This window comes from Strongylocentrotus purpuratus, unplaced genomic scaffold (genome assembly GCF_000002235.5).
Source record: "Strongylocentrotus purpuratus isolate Spur 01 unplaced genomic scaffold, Spur_5.0 spur5_scaffold_10, whole genome shotgun sequence".
In the NCBI taxonomy this organism is placed as follows: Eukaryota; Metazoa; Echinodermata; class Echinoidea; order Camarodonta; family Strongylocentrotidae; genus Strongylocentrotus; species Strongylocentrotus purpuratus.
The window spans coordinates 8624941-8640901 of NW_022145595.1; the positions used below are offsets into that span (position 1 = coordinate 8624941).

Genomic DNA, 15961 nt, shown 5'->3' on the forward strand with positions numbered 1-15961 from the left:
AGAGAGAGAAGGAGGAGGAGGAGGAATGAGAGGGGAGAGACGGGGATATATCGTAGGAGAAAGAAACTAGGGGAATGGGAGAAATTAAGCTAGGGAGAATGAGAGACAGGGGGAGGGGAGACCATTAAATAGAAAATATTGAAAAGAGAAAGAAAGAGAGAGTGAGTGGGTGAGGGGAAACAAGAGAAAGAACATCAGAGGGAGAGAAAGACAGACAGAAATAGAGAGAAGGAGAAAGGAACAGTACTAATCCAGAAATAAAATATTATAAAATGAATATAAAATAAGATAAGAAAGAACGAAAAACAGCACAAGAAAGGCATAGTCTTGAAATACTTGAACTTTTATAAAAGGGAAAACAGCTAAAGCCTCGGTCACAAATGACATTACAAACTGCTACGAATGCCGTACGAACAATGTTCAGACAATGGAAATTTGGGAAGACAATGGAAAAACGGAGATTCGTACGAAATTATCGTTCGTACGAACCTTTGTGACCATAGCATTATTATAAGTGGGACAGATGAAGGGGATTTTAGCTGTCATTGCTAATTATTGATCTACTGAGTATGCATAACAAGTCTTAGGCTCACATACACAACTACCAAATAGCTGGGACATTGGCTCTTAATTGGATTATATGCATTCTGTCCTTACAACCAATGGCTTCTGATTATTACATATTCTGGTGCGAATTCCCTCCCTCTATAAATAGAAAAATCCTCCATTAAATGCATTTTTGTGAAAACAATTTGTCTCAGGAATGACTAACCATTTTTTTTTTCACGAATCGTGAGAAAACATGAAAATATTTACAGAGGAGGAAATTTGGATCAGCAAATGCCCTTGACGTTTTGGTCAACTCTTGACGGCGAATTGTCCCACGTTCTGTGTTTCCTTGCGCTATAATCTTACCCCATGGGAATTGTCTTCTTTTATGAAAATATATATCTGTTGCTATTATGATAATCAAATCACTTCATTAGCTTTGTAAAACATATATAATCACTGAGTTACTGCTTAACATTGAAATGTGGGAAGACTATATAGCATATTGAAAATAGATATTCAATCTCCTTCAAAGAAAAATACTGTACCATAATATGTATATTCAGTAGATTTTTTAGTATTCATTTTGTATTGTGAAGCTTTTGTAGTATCACACAGATTCCTCGCTACTGTTTTAAGCAGGGACTTATCCCAAGTCCCTGTTTTAAGTTTGTTAAATATCTTTACTTGCTATTGTAGTGTGAATCTAATGCCACAATGTTGCCTTCTACTTCTCTTCTAAACTACCAGTTTCCATAATTATAGTTCAACAAATATTTTCAAGGTAAAACTGTACAAAAATATACTAATTAAATCCCTTTCAACACCTACGGAAATCAACTCATGTAGCCTACACATTTGACTATTAATATTGCGCACATAATTAAGGGGGCCCCCCATTCATACATTAATGTTCTAATGAATGGTACCTTGGGTCATAAGTACTCGTAGATTACACTTATTGCATGGTACATTACAAGCATTTGAAATTCACAATCAGCTAGTGGGGATCAATAAGTCCTAATAATAGTAACCTCCAGATATTACATAGGCACTTATGCACTAACATATTGCCACTCGCCTACTTGGGTGATTATAAAGCATATGATTTATACAAAGCTGTAGCCTTCCTCCTTTGCCAACATGAAATTGAGCTTGTGTCCGTTCAGAGCCAGAATGGCGTTAACTCTGTGTTGAAGCATGTGAGTTAGCGCCCTTCTGGCTCCAAACAGACGTTTTGATATTCCTTTCTTGAGTTTCTTACATTACTGTCTACATTTTGCATTTGATACATGTATGCATTAGAGTCTCTTGCAGATTTCTTGAAAGGAAAAGTAGAAGGTACTAGACAAATAGAGAAGCCAAGAACCAACTGGGAAGGGAACTTAAGACATGGAGTGGAATGACACTGCAAGAATGTACTACGATGGCAGAAAGCAGAGAAGTGCAAAAAAAAATGTTGCAATCAGCCTCCGAGCTGGGAGAAGACATCATTATAGATAGATGGATAGATCGACTGATAAATAGACTGAAAGATAGATAGATAGATAGATCGACTGATAAATAGACTGAAAGATAGATAGACAGATATATTGTTAGATAGATCGATCGATTGATACATAGACTGAAAGATAGATAGACAGATAGATAGACAGATAGATTGATAGATAGACTGAAAGATAGATAGACAGATAGATAGATATACAGATATACAGATAGATAGATAGATAGACTGAAAGATAGATAGATAGGTGGATATATATAGACAGATAGAATGTCACAATGTCACATTCATGTACTCTCCATGGTTTTTTCCCCTTTTCTTTTGAATTAACATGTCCTAATGGCTAAATAATAAAAAAAAATGACAATTCCTGATATTAGTGTGTCCTCGTCCTGAAAGGTATGTATCACATAGATGTAATGCAGAAGCAAGACCTTAATTTTTACCCCTCCTCCCTCACTGCACAGTGTCAATCCTAATGAGCTAATGGTTACTCATAGTAATAGCTGTCAAAAACTATGCATCAATTGTTAACAAAATTACATGTACCTACAATTTTTTAATTATTCCTGGCCGAGTAACAATCTTTAAAGCCCCACTGTACTACTTATAGCTACTTGCGCCCTCTATATAGCAAACAATGCCTAATCGGTGGCCATTGGTCCCCCATTGTCCCCTTTTTCTTATGTTAATTGAGAGCTGATTTGATGAGATAACCACCTGTCAGTGACCATGCAGGGAGGTCTAATCCCTCCTGGCCAAACTAGTGCAGATAGGCTTTGAGTCAAAATTGTAAAGTTAAACATTCTTTATCAATGAATCCATGATGAATATCATAACTGATGAAAAAAAAAAAAAAACAAGTTGACATAATAGTTTCATCACTTGTAAAAAGAAACTGTACCACAACCACAGAGCTATTAACTAAGGCCATCTGAATGATTAACCCAACAGATGTTCAGATTATCTGCTGCTAATGACAACTTAATCATATGATTACATTAACTAGAATACTGAAAACCCCACCTAGCCATGTTCACATTCAGATTTAAACAGGATTAAATTGCCATGTTGGAGCACTGCATAGCCCTAAATCTCAAACTTTCAAAGGAAAAACAATGTGATTAAATCATCTGGAAATATGATATTAAAAGAGTTATGTTAAAGATTACTTTTCAGACGAATTGAATGAAGTGAGAACAGGATAGGCCCACCCACAGAGCCCTGTGGAACTCCACATGTAAGAAGTAAAAAAATCTTCTGGCTCTCAGTGACCATCCAAATATAATGGCTGTGTTAAACATGCCAGCAAAGGTAAGGAGAACCTCTTGTTTGCATGCATTGGGTGCAAGAAGGGCATTAACATAGCGAGTTAGCGCCCTTCTAGCTCTCAACGAACCCCGTAAATCTGAATTTATTTCACCACACCTCATCGTAACATCCATCCACGATGCCTTTCAGTAGGCATGAGAAGATCTCGTCCAGGATGCGCTGCTCCTCTGTCTGTCGCTCCCCCTGGTTGTTATAGATGGAGTAGAGCTCGGTGCGCGTCGTTGGAAAGCTGCACGGCCGACCGTTCTTCATCTTCTGCAAAGGGTGCTTGGGCTGACGGTGGAGCAGGGTGTTAGCCCGCGAGATCTCCAGCGACGTCATCTTATTCATGGTTGTCGATTTCTCGTTATTTACGATATCGGCAGAGTTTGTTGATTTCTTGTTGATTACGATACCAGCAGTGTTTGTTGATTTCTTGTCGATTGCAGTACCACCAGTGCTTGCTGGTTCGTTGTTTGCACTACGAGCAGTGTTTGTTGGTTTCTCGTTGTTTGTGACACTAGCCGTATTAGTTGCTTTTATGTTCACGACACTCGCGACGCCGTTGATCTTTTGGTGCACTGAGTAGTAAAGTTCCCGCGTGAAGAACTCAAGCAGGGTTACAAAGAAGCAAAGGAAAATCGCAGCAGCAGATACAAAGGTTGCAAGCTTTGTCAGCATCAGACTTTATTAGCTCACGCATCCAATCCAAAGTGAAATTTAATGTGTTTTGTTCTCTCTATGCACCATCCAGATATTGAAACAATCCCATCCCACACACTGTTACAGCAGCTTAGGCGGTATTCCAAAATATGTAATCCTGAGTAAGGCACTGGTGCAGGAAGAACGGTGTGATATTTCCATTTGTCATACAAAAAAATCCAGACATTTAAAAGGCACAACTGATTTGACAAGAGAAAAGAAAGGCACTTAATTAGGCCATCCTCATGTCTTGCATGGGTACAGAATTATGCTAATGTCAATGACGGTATTCACGCAAATGCTCTTTCTCTCCGATTACGCTTGTCAATATCTCTCTGGGCTGAACAACAATGATTTATTTCATGATTTACTACTGCTTTACTTCTGTGTTTTCATTAAACTTGTGCTGATCGTGTTAAGGCGACCCTTCCTCAGCTGTCGTGGGAGGATGGGGTGCTAGCTGAAGGGTCTGAAACGATCCCGTTCAGTTTCTACTGTCAAAACTGTCGCCAGCGGTAAAAGACAAGTGGCGGCGACCTCGCTTGATGAGAAAGCCACAATGTACAGACTTCAAGAATGCGATGAAGACGGATCTCAGATGTCCAACGGCCTTGGTTGGTATGAAAATAGGACATAGGTATTCAAGCAAAAATCCATTCCCAAGTCTTGATTCAAACACCACAAGTCACAAATTCCTCCTCTCTATCTCGATGAATCTCTCTGAAGGTCTTGGACAAAGACTAGCTCACGCACCAATACCAGCTTACATCTTCTGTTCAAAAGCTGAATAAGCCTTCTGTGTCGGCAGTCGCATTTTCAGATCCAGATCTAGCGAATCAATCGGGATACGCCGCGACAGATTTCAGAGCTGAAAGCCGGACTCGAGAGAATGTATGCGCAGACAGAGCGCGGACAGCAAGTGACAACGATGCCTGTAATAGATCCAAGATGAAAATCGTCATCAGCAGCTACACAGCTGAGGGTATGTACAGGTCGCTCTTGGCAAAATATTGGCTTGTTCAAATACCGTGTGAGGATTTGCAAGGGCTCTTCCTTCAAGCCTCCTGGAATGAAAGTTGTTGAAGGAGAATATTTGATGATGTCTTAGATTCAATGCACTTTTGTCTTGCAAGTTGCAGTTTGTATGAAAACTGATTGCTTTCCTCAAGTGATGATGACCTGTTCATCCGTTTGTCCTCAACGACTAGTTACGCCACGTGACGGGGGGTCAGGCCTTTGCGGATCGAGCTACAGGACTTGAGATACGTGTGTTGTCCCGATCGCCTGCGCAACAAACACTGGTTTGGCTTTCGTCTTCCCCTGCCAGCAAGATCACGCACTCGCTGCCCACATATACCCCTTCCTGTTGAGACGCACTAGGCAATGCATTGTGGGTAATAAGCCATTTCCCCCTTCCCCCACAAACTGAATCATAACGACTCTGTTCCTATGCACAACTCCAAACATAAGAGGCATGTACAGCTCATGTCCTGCGCTCTGGATGACCTTTCTCACAATGCACATCTGCACTTATCCTACATTCCCCTTCTGCTGTGTATGTTCCAGCATCGGATGGAAGACGACGACGGTCAAATTATTGATCGTGAGGCTAAAAACACTAACGAGTTTTGGCAATTAAACGTCAAGCAGGAGAGCTGTGCAAATAGCGCTGATGATTAGCATATATGCAGATGGACTCGCCATTAAACAGTTCGGAATTAAAATGACAACAGTTAATTCACAGGGTTTTATTAGTCACCCGATTCCCAGGTCATAACATTATTACGCTGCTTGGTTAATGGTTTGTCTGTTTCATGCTAAAGGGTGCTTTAAAGGGAATGGTCAATTAATATTCATTGTTCCCATAACTGCTGGAAATATGAAAACCTTAATGAAATCAGAGATCTTCAGATGATAGTCAAAGCGTCATTAATTCATGTAATTTTACAAAGAGCCCTATTTTATAGCTCTCTGCAAATTATCAAAGTTTATCATAATGTATCATTCTTGGAAGCATTTGTCTTTTCTAATTACCAAACCAATTAGCTATCAAAAGTACCCGAATCTGTTTATCTTTCTAGGTATCTATCTCCTGCTTTTGAGATTTAGTTTTTATGCTAACGGTATCTTTAAATCTATTTTTCCATTTTCATGCAGTCACTTATTCCATATGTCTGTCTGCCTGCCCTTTCTCTTCCCCCCCCCCCCCCTCTCCTCTCTTGCTCTTTCTCTCTTCCCCTCTCTCCCTCCCTCTTCCCCCTCTATCTCTCTCTCTCTCTCTCTCCTTATCTCTCTTTATCTCACCTTCTCCCTTCCTTTCTCACCTTCTCTCTTTCGACCCTTCCTCTCTCTTTCTCTCTCTACCACCCCACCCCCACTCTCTCTCTTACTCGCCCATCCCTCCCCATCTTCCCTTTCCTGCCGACCTTCCTACTCATTAAATGTACATCCATGAATGATACAGTCGAGCAGGATTTAAACCATGGACTTGACTAATTAAGGGGTGGGCTAAGGAAATGCTAAATTTACCTGTTGGGTCAATTACCACCTCATTATCGTCTTTTATCGAAGAAAACAGTTGGCTATTCTTTCGCATCGTCTGTAGCTTTAACAATTATACGTTGTGTGAAAGAACGGGTGTTAAGCCAATGAGAAACAGAGCGGCCCCTTTAATAAAAACATGTTTTCATCTAAAGATGATAATTAGTGAAGAGTAAACATATCGGTAATAATAGTAGCTGTGTTAATTTATTACAATTTGTCATTTTAATGACATAAGATGAAAAAGATAGTGGTCTATAATCATGATGAAGGTTATGTTGATGGTCATGATAATGATGGTGATGATGATGATAATGATGGGGAAGATGATGGTGAAGATAATGATGATGGTGGTAAAGATGATAGAGATTATGATGATGATATAAAAATCTCATTATCCTCAGCATCATGAATATGAGATGATGATCCCATGATGAATATGTTATGTATCCCCTGTTTGGTAGTAGCCACATAATTAGGGAAAGGAAAAGGAAAATGAAATGGAGATCAAACAAAGATATTGCTATTTTGGTCAAGAATCAATAATTTTCATTTTCTGCCGAGTCCACTCAATCAAATTGCTCTCTGACTCTCCTACTCCCCCCCCCCCCCCCCCCCCCCCATCTGAGTCTGTCCGTCTCTCTTTCTTTCTCTATTCATCTCTCTCTTACCCTCCCATCAGCTTTGTATTCATTTCGATCAATTTGCTTGTGAATTCTGTTATAAATTTTTACTAACTAAAGTTAAGTATGTTTTCTTTCACATCTAAAACTTACTTAATCAGAATGTTTTACTTCTTCAGCCCTCTTCAGCCCTCAAGATCACTCCCCCCTCCCCCCTTCAGCTAATCGACCTCTTTCTCTCTTTAACGGTTCCATACTGTCTTTCCAATTCCAGAACTCCCCCCCCCCCCTCCCCCACCCATTCTGTCTTACAACAGGTCAAGAACAAACTTCTCATTACAGTAATTAAGACCCGCTGACAAAGTGGTCCCAAAATTGAAGAACCATTTTCAATCAGTTCTATTGAGGTCAATTCATCAATACCCAATTTTGACCATGGATCTTTAATTTTAATTTGCAAGCATAAGAAAGTAGTTTGGGGTATTGAAATATTAAATCATTCAAATTGCATTACAAGTTATCTACAAAGCATAAGACTATCACATAATCATATCTCATATCAAATGCCTAAAATATATTATTCTCATTTCATTCATTATTTAGAGTTATTCCTACTTTGTCAAGATTTCCCAAAGAACGTGTGTATGATAACCATTTTAAACTAAACTCACTTCCAATCCATCTTGTTCAGGAGTAAACTATTCTGTTGTAATTGTTAAAGATGGATATATCATCTCCAAAACACAACTAATTAACTATCATGGTAAAAATCTTCAATCAAAACTTCCTCTGTTTGCTATAACTCACAAAATCTGATATGACTAAATTGGAGCATCAAATGCGGAAAACCAAAAATTAATATTTTGGGAAGAAAACACGTAGTTGAGGTCAAAATTTAGTTCCTGTGACGCATGATTTGCACCTTGACACATCACAACCAGACGAGGGCAGTGTAGCTGATGATAATGGGTTAAGTAACAGAAAACAATTAGCGGACCGGCGTCTTTCATCGCCACTAATATTTGCATGCTAACTGAAATCAATAGGAGCTGACTGGGGGACCCCAGTCACAGATCAATACTTCGGTGAGAAAGTACGAGAGAAGAGAAGAGAAGGAGAAAGAGGGAGAGAGAGAGAGAGGGAGAGAGAGAGGGAGAGAGAGAGAGAGAAAGAGAGTAAAGAAAGGAGAAAAGAGAAGAGAGCAGAGAGAGGAAAGCAGAAAAGAGAGAAGGAGAAAAGAGAGAAGGAGAAATGAAAAGGGGTCAGGATAGAGAGAGAGGGGGAGAGAGGGGGAGAGAGGGGTAGAGAGGGGGAGAGGGGGAGAGGGGGAGGCAGAAATGAATACAGATGGGCACAAGGAAAAAGAGCAGGAGAGACAGAGTCAGAGAGATAGTAAGAGAAAAACTGATAAGTAGAGACAAGAAGAAGTGTTAATAACGGAGAGAGAGAAGGGGGAGAGAACAGGGAGAGAGGAGAGAGAGAGGAGAGAAAAGGAGAGAGGAAAGAGGAGAGAGAGGAGAGAAAAGGAGAGAGAGAGAGAGAGAGTGAGAGAGGAAGAGAGAGAGGAAGAGAGAGAGAGAGAGAGAGATCATTTGTTTAAGTGTGATGTTGTACAATAGTTAATGAGATGGGTGTAGTGTAATCATTTTTATTTATTTGTTACACAATCTACTTCTTTCATGTGCCTGACATTATTTTATTTTTTTCTTCAATTATTACATGGCGCCTTTCTAGGTTCAAGGAAACGATCAAAGTGCTTTACATTCTACTCAAGTATCATGTTATCTTTAATTGGAGTGGTAGTCATTGGGATGTATTTTGAATGTTTCTCTAGGGAACATAAAACATAAGTGTCTCCACATGAGCGAGAAGAGACAGTAGTCAGTGTACATTACAATGTGTATTCATACCAACAATTTCTCTACATAATCCTGATCCCATCACCCGAGCAAGAAATAGCTTGTGGTTAAGACCCCATTCAGACTTCTAAAATTCATTGTATAATAATACAAAGTATTAATATTGTATTACCCTGGCTTTAGCCCAGCTGCCCTTAGGTACTAAAAAGCATTCAAGGAATAAATTCCTACAAGGTACCCATTTCCTACACCTGGGTGGAGAGTGGCAAATTCAAGGTACCGGTACTGTCTTGCCAAAGGATATTAGTGCCTAGGTGGGACTGAAACCCCTGACCTTGTAATCCACAGTCCTGTGTTGTACCCACAAGATCATGAAACGTCTATGGCTACACACAAAAAACGTAAGGCTATAAGATGAATCTGACTGTTTGAGCATCGTTTTGATAAAGATTCACATTCCTGTTCTGGTCTGATATACGTCATATCAATCTTATGAAAACTATAGCCAGGCTGGATTGTAGTGTGAACGCACCGAAGATTGGCCAGCTGTCTCTGATAACTGACCTCTTCAAAGCGTTTCTCAACACAGCACTCTTCATCAACAATGTTGTTATCCAGTGTGAACGTCCCTTTCGCTATATGACGACTCCTTGAACGTTTCGTATGAGGTTTTGCCGTGTCTGAACAGTGTCTAAGACCAAGACAGCAACTCTCTATACGTTTCTTTATACAAATTTTGTATGAATTTCCCCCATGTCTGAACAGTCTCTAAGACCAAGACAGCAACTCTCTATACGTTTCTTTATACAAGTTTAGTATGAATTCCCTGTGTCTGAACGGGCCCTAAGACCAAGACAGCGGTGGCGTTGCCAAGGACTGAGCTGTTCGTCGCTAGAGGATGAGTGTTTCGCTTTGTCATGATGAAGTCACATGACCCCAGTGGCTTTTGTCTCACGAGTTAGCGAGATGATCCTCGCCGGGCATGCAACAGGCTTGGGATTCCAAACCACATTGCCATACAGCTTCTAAGAGATTCATGTATCCCCCTCGGGAAGCGCTAAAAGCATTCGGTTCGACGGTGAAGGTTTATAAAGATTTGATTCTGGTTCCAAAGCCTACTTTGAAGCTTAAGATTTGCTTATGAAACTTCTTTTTCTGTTGCTGAACCATTGAACCTTTGAACCATTGACTGGTTCATCCTAAGGCCGAAACCCTTTTTCGTTTTAACTTTGAACATTTCATTCTGAACCAAAAATCTTTTACAAACCTTTCAGGAATTTATTATCTTCTAACACAAATTTGTTAACCTTTAAAGTTTTTTTTTTCTGACATGAAAATTCTGCAACCTTAATATTTGTTTCTGAAACCTTTTTTGAACATTTAATTTAATGTTTCAACAAGATTCCAAAACCTTTTCTTGCAACCCTTTTTTAACCTTCAAAGATTTCATTTTAATAAATAATTTATTTTTGAAAACTTTCAATACTGGATTCTGACTTAAAGAGAAGGTTAAGTTCTTGGAAGAGGTGGAAAATAATTTGTGAGCGTTATCATTGTTTTATGCAAGTGTGGAAGAACATCAGATTATAAATGTTCCCTGAAAAGCATTCTAATTATAGCATGTAACAGCATAAAAATCGGGACAGATTTTTATGCCACATTTTCGTGTAGTCCCATATACATCTTTCTGTGTACAGTGCTTGTAACTTTACCAAGACTAGGCCAAGTTTCTTATCATTTTGATGACTCCAGAAACTTGCAGTAGACACCAATACTTATATGCTAAATGATCAACCTTCTTTCACAATGCAATTGCATGACCAGAACTCAACTTTATCTTTAAGTTTTTTTTTTTTGTTTGTTTTTTTTGGGGGGGGGTAATATTTAAAGGTCTCATTCAGACCCTTCCGTATCCTAGGATATCACTAATCTTTTTCTGAACTTCCAGGGTGTCCTTAGGAAATCCTAATTAAACTTTTGAACTTGAGCGTTCTACAAAAAGGTTCCCCTTATGCACTCAAATATATAGCAAATGCAAACATTAGTAAGGAAAGGTAGTGTGTACTTAGTTTTAGTGTGTATGTATTAAAATGTAAATTTTCTTGTATCAAAGGTATAATTAATTGCATGTTTAATGCAGTATCATATTAAAACAAAACACACTGGTTGCTTTATACTTACAAGCATAAAAATGCTTTCTTAGCAGTCAGGTAAAACAATCTCATACCCCCCCCCCCCCAAAAAAAAAACACTTATCTTTAACAAATTTATAAAATTAAGCAAATCAAATTAACATAATTTGCACCTGACTTAACTTTTCAATTTGACTTTCTTTTTTGGGGGGGTGGTAAACCAAATATAATAAGTGACCGTTCTCATGCTTTTTTGAATAATTACAATGCTTCCCCAATCACATCCCGCTTTCAACGGCTCTTTAGCGATGCAGCCCTAAACACAGGCAGGAAGTCCATAATCCTAACTGGTTATAGAGCAAGGGAAAGCACCAATTGTGGCTCGTTAGTCCAAATCCTTGTCCCTTGACGAAAGTACACAAAAAATGCATAGATTTCATATAATATTGGTCTTAACCAGGAAGGAATAATAATAAATGTGTTCCTTGCATCTTCTTTGTTGTTGTTGGTTTGTTTTCATGTGAAAAGTTCTGTTCTTTTATGAGAATTGGTTGGGATGAGCTATGTGCTCTACCAAAAGTGCAAAAATGAGCAACATCTAAAATGATGTTTTCTTCAGCGAAATATCCACAGGATGTATGTTTCTTGAGTTATCGTTCTGATCAAAACACTTTGAACTGGTTTTTGAGCCCCAAAATGTCTGACCTAGTCAACTAACAAATAAATTATCCCATTAACATTTTTGAAAAATGTGACATGATATGTATTCTAGGTTGAAACTGTTTTTCTTCAAAGATTTAAGAATAATCTTAACCCTGCTTGCATGTAATTATAATTAACTCTCAAAGTTTGCTTTGAGTTGAAATTATGTTTCACATTTAAACTTGCCACAGTTTGTCATACGAAGGATTAAGTTCATTGTGTAATTATATATCAAACCTGTTTAATAAAGACCCAAAATTAGTGGACAACTGGACATCACTCTCAAAAACTGTCATAGAACCAAATGCCTTTTAAAGCAATAACAGGAATATTAATTGCTTGTGTTATATAAGACTGTAATAACAAGTACTTGTGATCTTTAAAACATACACTGGGACGACACTTATCATTTACGACTAAACGGTCGGATTGTGATGCGAGGCAAGAGTGAGGCATGAGTCACACTGAGCATCATCTCACCAATAGATGGCGCCCTTTCACTCTACTCTGTGCACCATTGAGTGATATCTTATTTGGTCCACATGATGAGTCAGGGGTGTTATTTATTGAGCATCCCTCTCCTTGTGGCGGGCGGCATCAACATAATGACCTTTCTTCTCTTCGTCTACATACATACATACAGGCTAGAGAACATGCGCAGGTGTGGGGCGTCGCCCTCTTCCATGTAATGTGCAAGATTTGTAGGCAGACCTGTGTTTGCTGATATCAATTCTTTATGCCAATGCATTGTTTGTTTTCCACATCAAAATACAGTCAAACCTGCTTTAGTGACTACCTGTCTACAAAGACCACATTTTTGTGTTTCCCTTGAAAATGGTTTCTCATTCAAAACATGTACTTAAGGAACCTGTCAACAAAGACCACCTGTGTACAAAGACCACTTTATATGTTTCCCTTGGGCGGTCGCTAAAGACAGGTTTGACTGTATATGAAAGTTTGTGATATTGTCCATTTCATAGGAATGAATTTAAGGTAATATTTAGTGTTGGTGAGGGTTATCATTTAGCAAATGTAAATCATATTTTAAGACATTGAAACAACAGCAATCATTTTTGCCCGGTAAAATATGTTGGAAGAAAACCGTCTTTTATGAGTAATGTTATAAATAAAAAAAGTATTATATTTAATAATTTGTCTTTATTTGGTAAAATGGTTCAGTAAATCAGTTCAAAGGTGTTGTTTTTAAAGACCTTTACAACTTCTATTTTGATAACCTGAATAGAAAAAATAAGATTACATTATAGTATTCCTCATTTTAAGAGAAGGGGGAGGGTTCCAATGAGAACTAAATATAGCCATTTCAAATTTTAAAATGTGACATTTAAAATGTTACATCACTCTGCAGACAGGGTGCCTGGATGAAAATAGTATTGTATGTTGGGAGATTTATAGATAAAGATTCATGAATATTCCTTTTAGGTAGGCACATGTACAACGAATGGAAGCAAGATGAAGGACAGATTCAATGTTAGATAGATTTGAGAAGGGCAGTTCCAATGATAAATCCAATTTGTCAAGGGCAATGTCACTGTAGAATCCAGTTAGAGGAAGACAAGAAATAAATTTGTCTTAATGGGATATAAGTATACATACACATCTGTTTCCTTTCGAAAAAATATGTACAGCTCACAATGTCAGCTAGTTTTCTCAGCCTTATTCTGCATAAATTCACTCATGCTTACCTCCCCCCCCCCCCCCCCCCCTCCTCCACCTCTCCTCTTTCGGATATCTCTATCTCTCCCTTTCTCTCTCTCATTTATATACCCCTATATTATATTCTCTTTATCAATGCCTTGTGAATCAACTTCTCATAATAATAGTGAAGAAGAAGGAGGAGAAGGAGGAGGAGGAGGAGGAGAAGGAAGAGGAAGAGGAAGAAGAAGAAGAAGAAGAAGAAGAAGAAGAAGAAGAAGAAGAAGAAGAAGAAGGAGAAGGAGAAGAAGAAGAAGAGGTAGAAGAAGTAGAAGGAGAAGACGAAGGAGAAGGAGGAGGAGGAGGAGGAGGAGGAGGAGGAAAAACAAGAAAAACAAGAAAAAGAAACAGAAGAAGAAGAAGAAGAAGGGTGTTGGTTCGTACAGTTTTTAAACATAATGTCTTTCTGTCTCTCAACAGACTTTATGTTATCCTCTCATCTTTTCACGTCATGGCTCTAGGCATAATACTCATCATGTAGCCATTAGCATGATAGAATGAGGTGACTTACTGATTAATGCATTCATGATCACTGGAATAACTGGGTAACTACATACAAATAGCTGAGAAACCCTAACAACAAAATAATGAGGTAGGCATCATGTTTGGTAATTATGGGCAAAGTATGATGAAGTATTGAAATTATAGTATTATGGTCATGGACATCTAAATTTTACATCGCTCAAATACCGCCAAGTTATTTGAGCGATTATTTGAGCAATTATGGTATATCTATTTTAGTACAATGTATCTAATTGTCATAAATTAGGTTTTGTTTTTTTTTTCCCCTTTTTTCCCCTTTTTTCCCTTTTTCCCCTTTTTTTTCTTCTTCTTCTTTTGTTTGTTCTTCTTCTAACAAAACCTTTAATTGGTGTCTTTGCAGATGACTTCTGCAAACACAGCACACTTTTACAATCATCTATGCAGTGATTGAGTGCTAACCAGTACTTAAGCTCCTCTAGCCCAAATTACAAGAACATTCTCTTTTGATGAGGATAACATTTAACCCTGGGCATAGGCCTTGCACTGAACCAGAGTCAGAGCTGGGTTCATGCAGGCCCCATTGAGTGCGTACACTTGCGTTTAAATTGCAATATCTCTTTGTAGAAGTAATATTTTAATCTCACATTTTTACTACAGTATAGCCACATGGAACCCCTAACACCAAGAGCAAAACATCATTCAGCGAAGGTACACTTTAAATCGTATTTGACATCTAAAGGATCAAAGGGAGGCAAGAAATGGTGGCAGCGGTGGGATCGAATATTTTTTTGAGACTTACCGCATTGCTTGTGTTGATGTCAGTGCTTCCCTGCAGGTAGTCCAGGACTTTGTCCAGGTTACCACCACGAGCAGCCCTCAAGAAACTGGCATTGCCATCGGTCTAGGGAAGGTGAAGAAAACATGGAGGATATCATCAAACCCAACTTAACATTATGAACTACAGCCAGTAAAACAGGATCAGCATAGCTCTTTCTACCAAGGTGCAGTGTACTTCTTTGATCAGTAGAAGATGGTGACATACCAACAAATGATAATAATGATTGGATGTATACAGTGTGAGTCAAAAAAGTTTACACCTAGAAAATTGCTAAATATTTTAAAAATCATCTATGTACAGTAAATTATTATACATTTTATGAAAGAGTGTTTTCCCCCAAATCATTTGGTATAATTTTTGTGTGGTATGTGTTCACGCATGGATGAACAGGAGGCATTGTTTGCACTCTCGCAAACAAGAAAAACAAAAAAAAATAGCAATTTTCTAGTAGTAAACTTTTTTTGACTCACACTGTATAGGGACCTTTTCCAGAGGAAAAAGAGGATCCAGAGGATACCCTAAGTATAAGGACAAATTAAGAACTGTAGAGGAATGTTTTCAGATGCTCCTTTTTTAAAGAAGTGAAGTAAAGCACTATTCCTCAGAATTACAGGGATTTATCCATAGTTGTTAGGCGACAGATTGAAATGGTCTACAAAGAATCAATGTAGACGTTGACGTACAAATCAAAGTCAAAGTCTTTGAATTTGTGATATTGAAATGCAACTATCTTATTCAACAGCAACAGACGGGATTGGACCAGACTAAACCGGTTCCTACTTACCAGCATTCTATGTTCATCTTCTGGTGAGGAGGGGGACTGTACAGGTTGGTTCTTTTCGGGCTTGTCTGGTTTCTTGTGAGATTGAAATGCAATTACCTGATTTAACCCCATCGGACTAGATTGGACCAGACTAAACCAGTTCCTACTTACCAGCATTCTATGTTCATCTTCTGGGGAGGAGGGGGACTGTACAGGTTGGTTCTTCTCGGGCTTGTCTGGT

The 15961-nt window shown here is 38.6% G+C and overlaps 1 protein-coding gene across 4 annotated transcripts in view; it reads right to left on the bottom strand.

Moving 5' to 3' along the window:
* Positions 1 to 5506, bottom strand: part of LOC576280 (ankyrin-3) — a 119554-nt gene extending 114048 nt beyond the window's left edge. The window contains exon 1 of one of the 4 annotated variants that reach the window (XM_030979383.1): positions 3482 to 5452. In XM_030979383.1, coding sequence (XP_030835243.1) covers positions 3482 to 4045 — 564 coding nt within the window. In that variant the 5' untranslated portion in view covers positions 4046 to 5452. Of the gene's footprint in view, positions 1 to 3481 lie in introns of all 4 variants that reach the window. The other 3 variants (XM_030979384.1, XM_030979385.1, XM_030979386.1) reach the window with 3 other exon arrangements.
* Positions 5507 to 15961: the final 10455 nt, after the last annotated feature.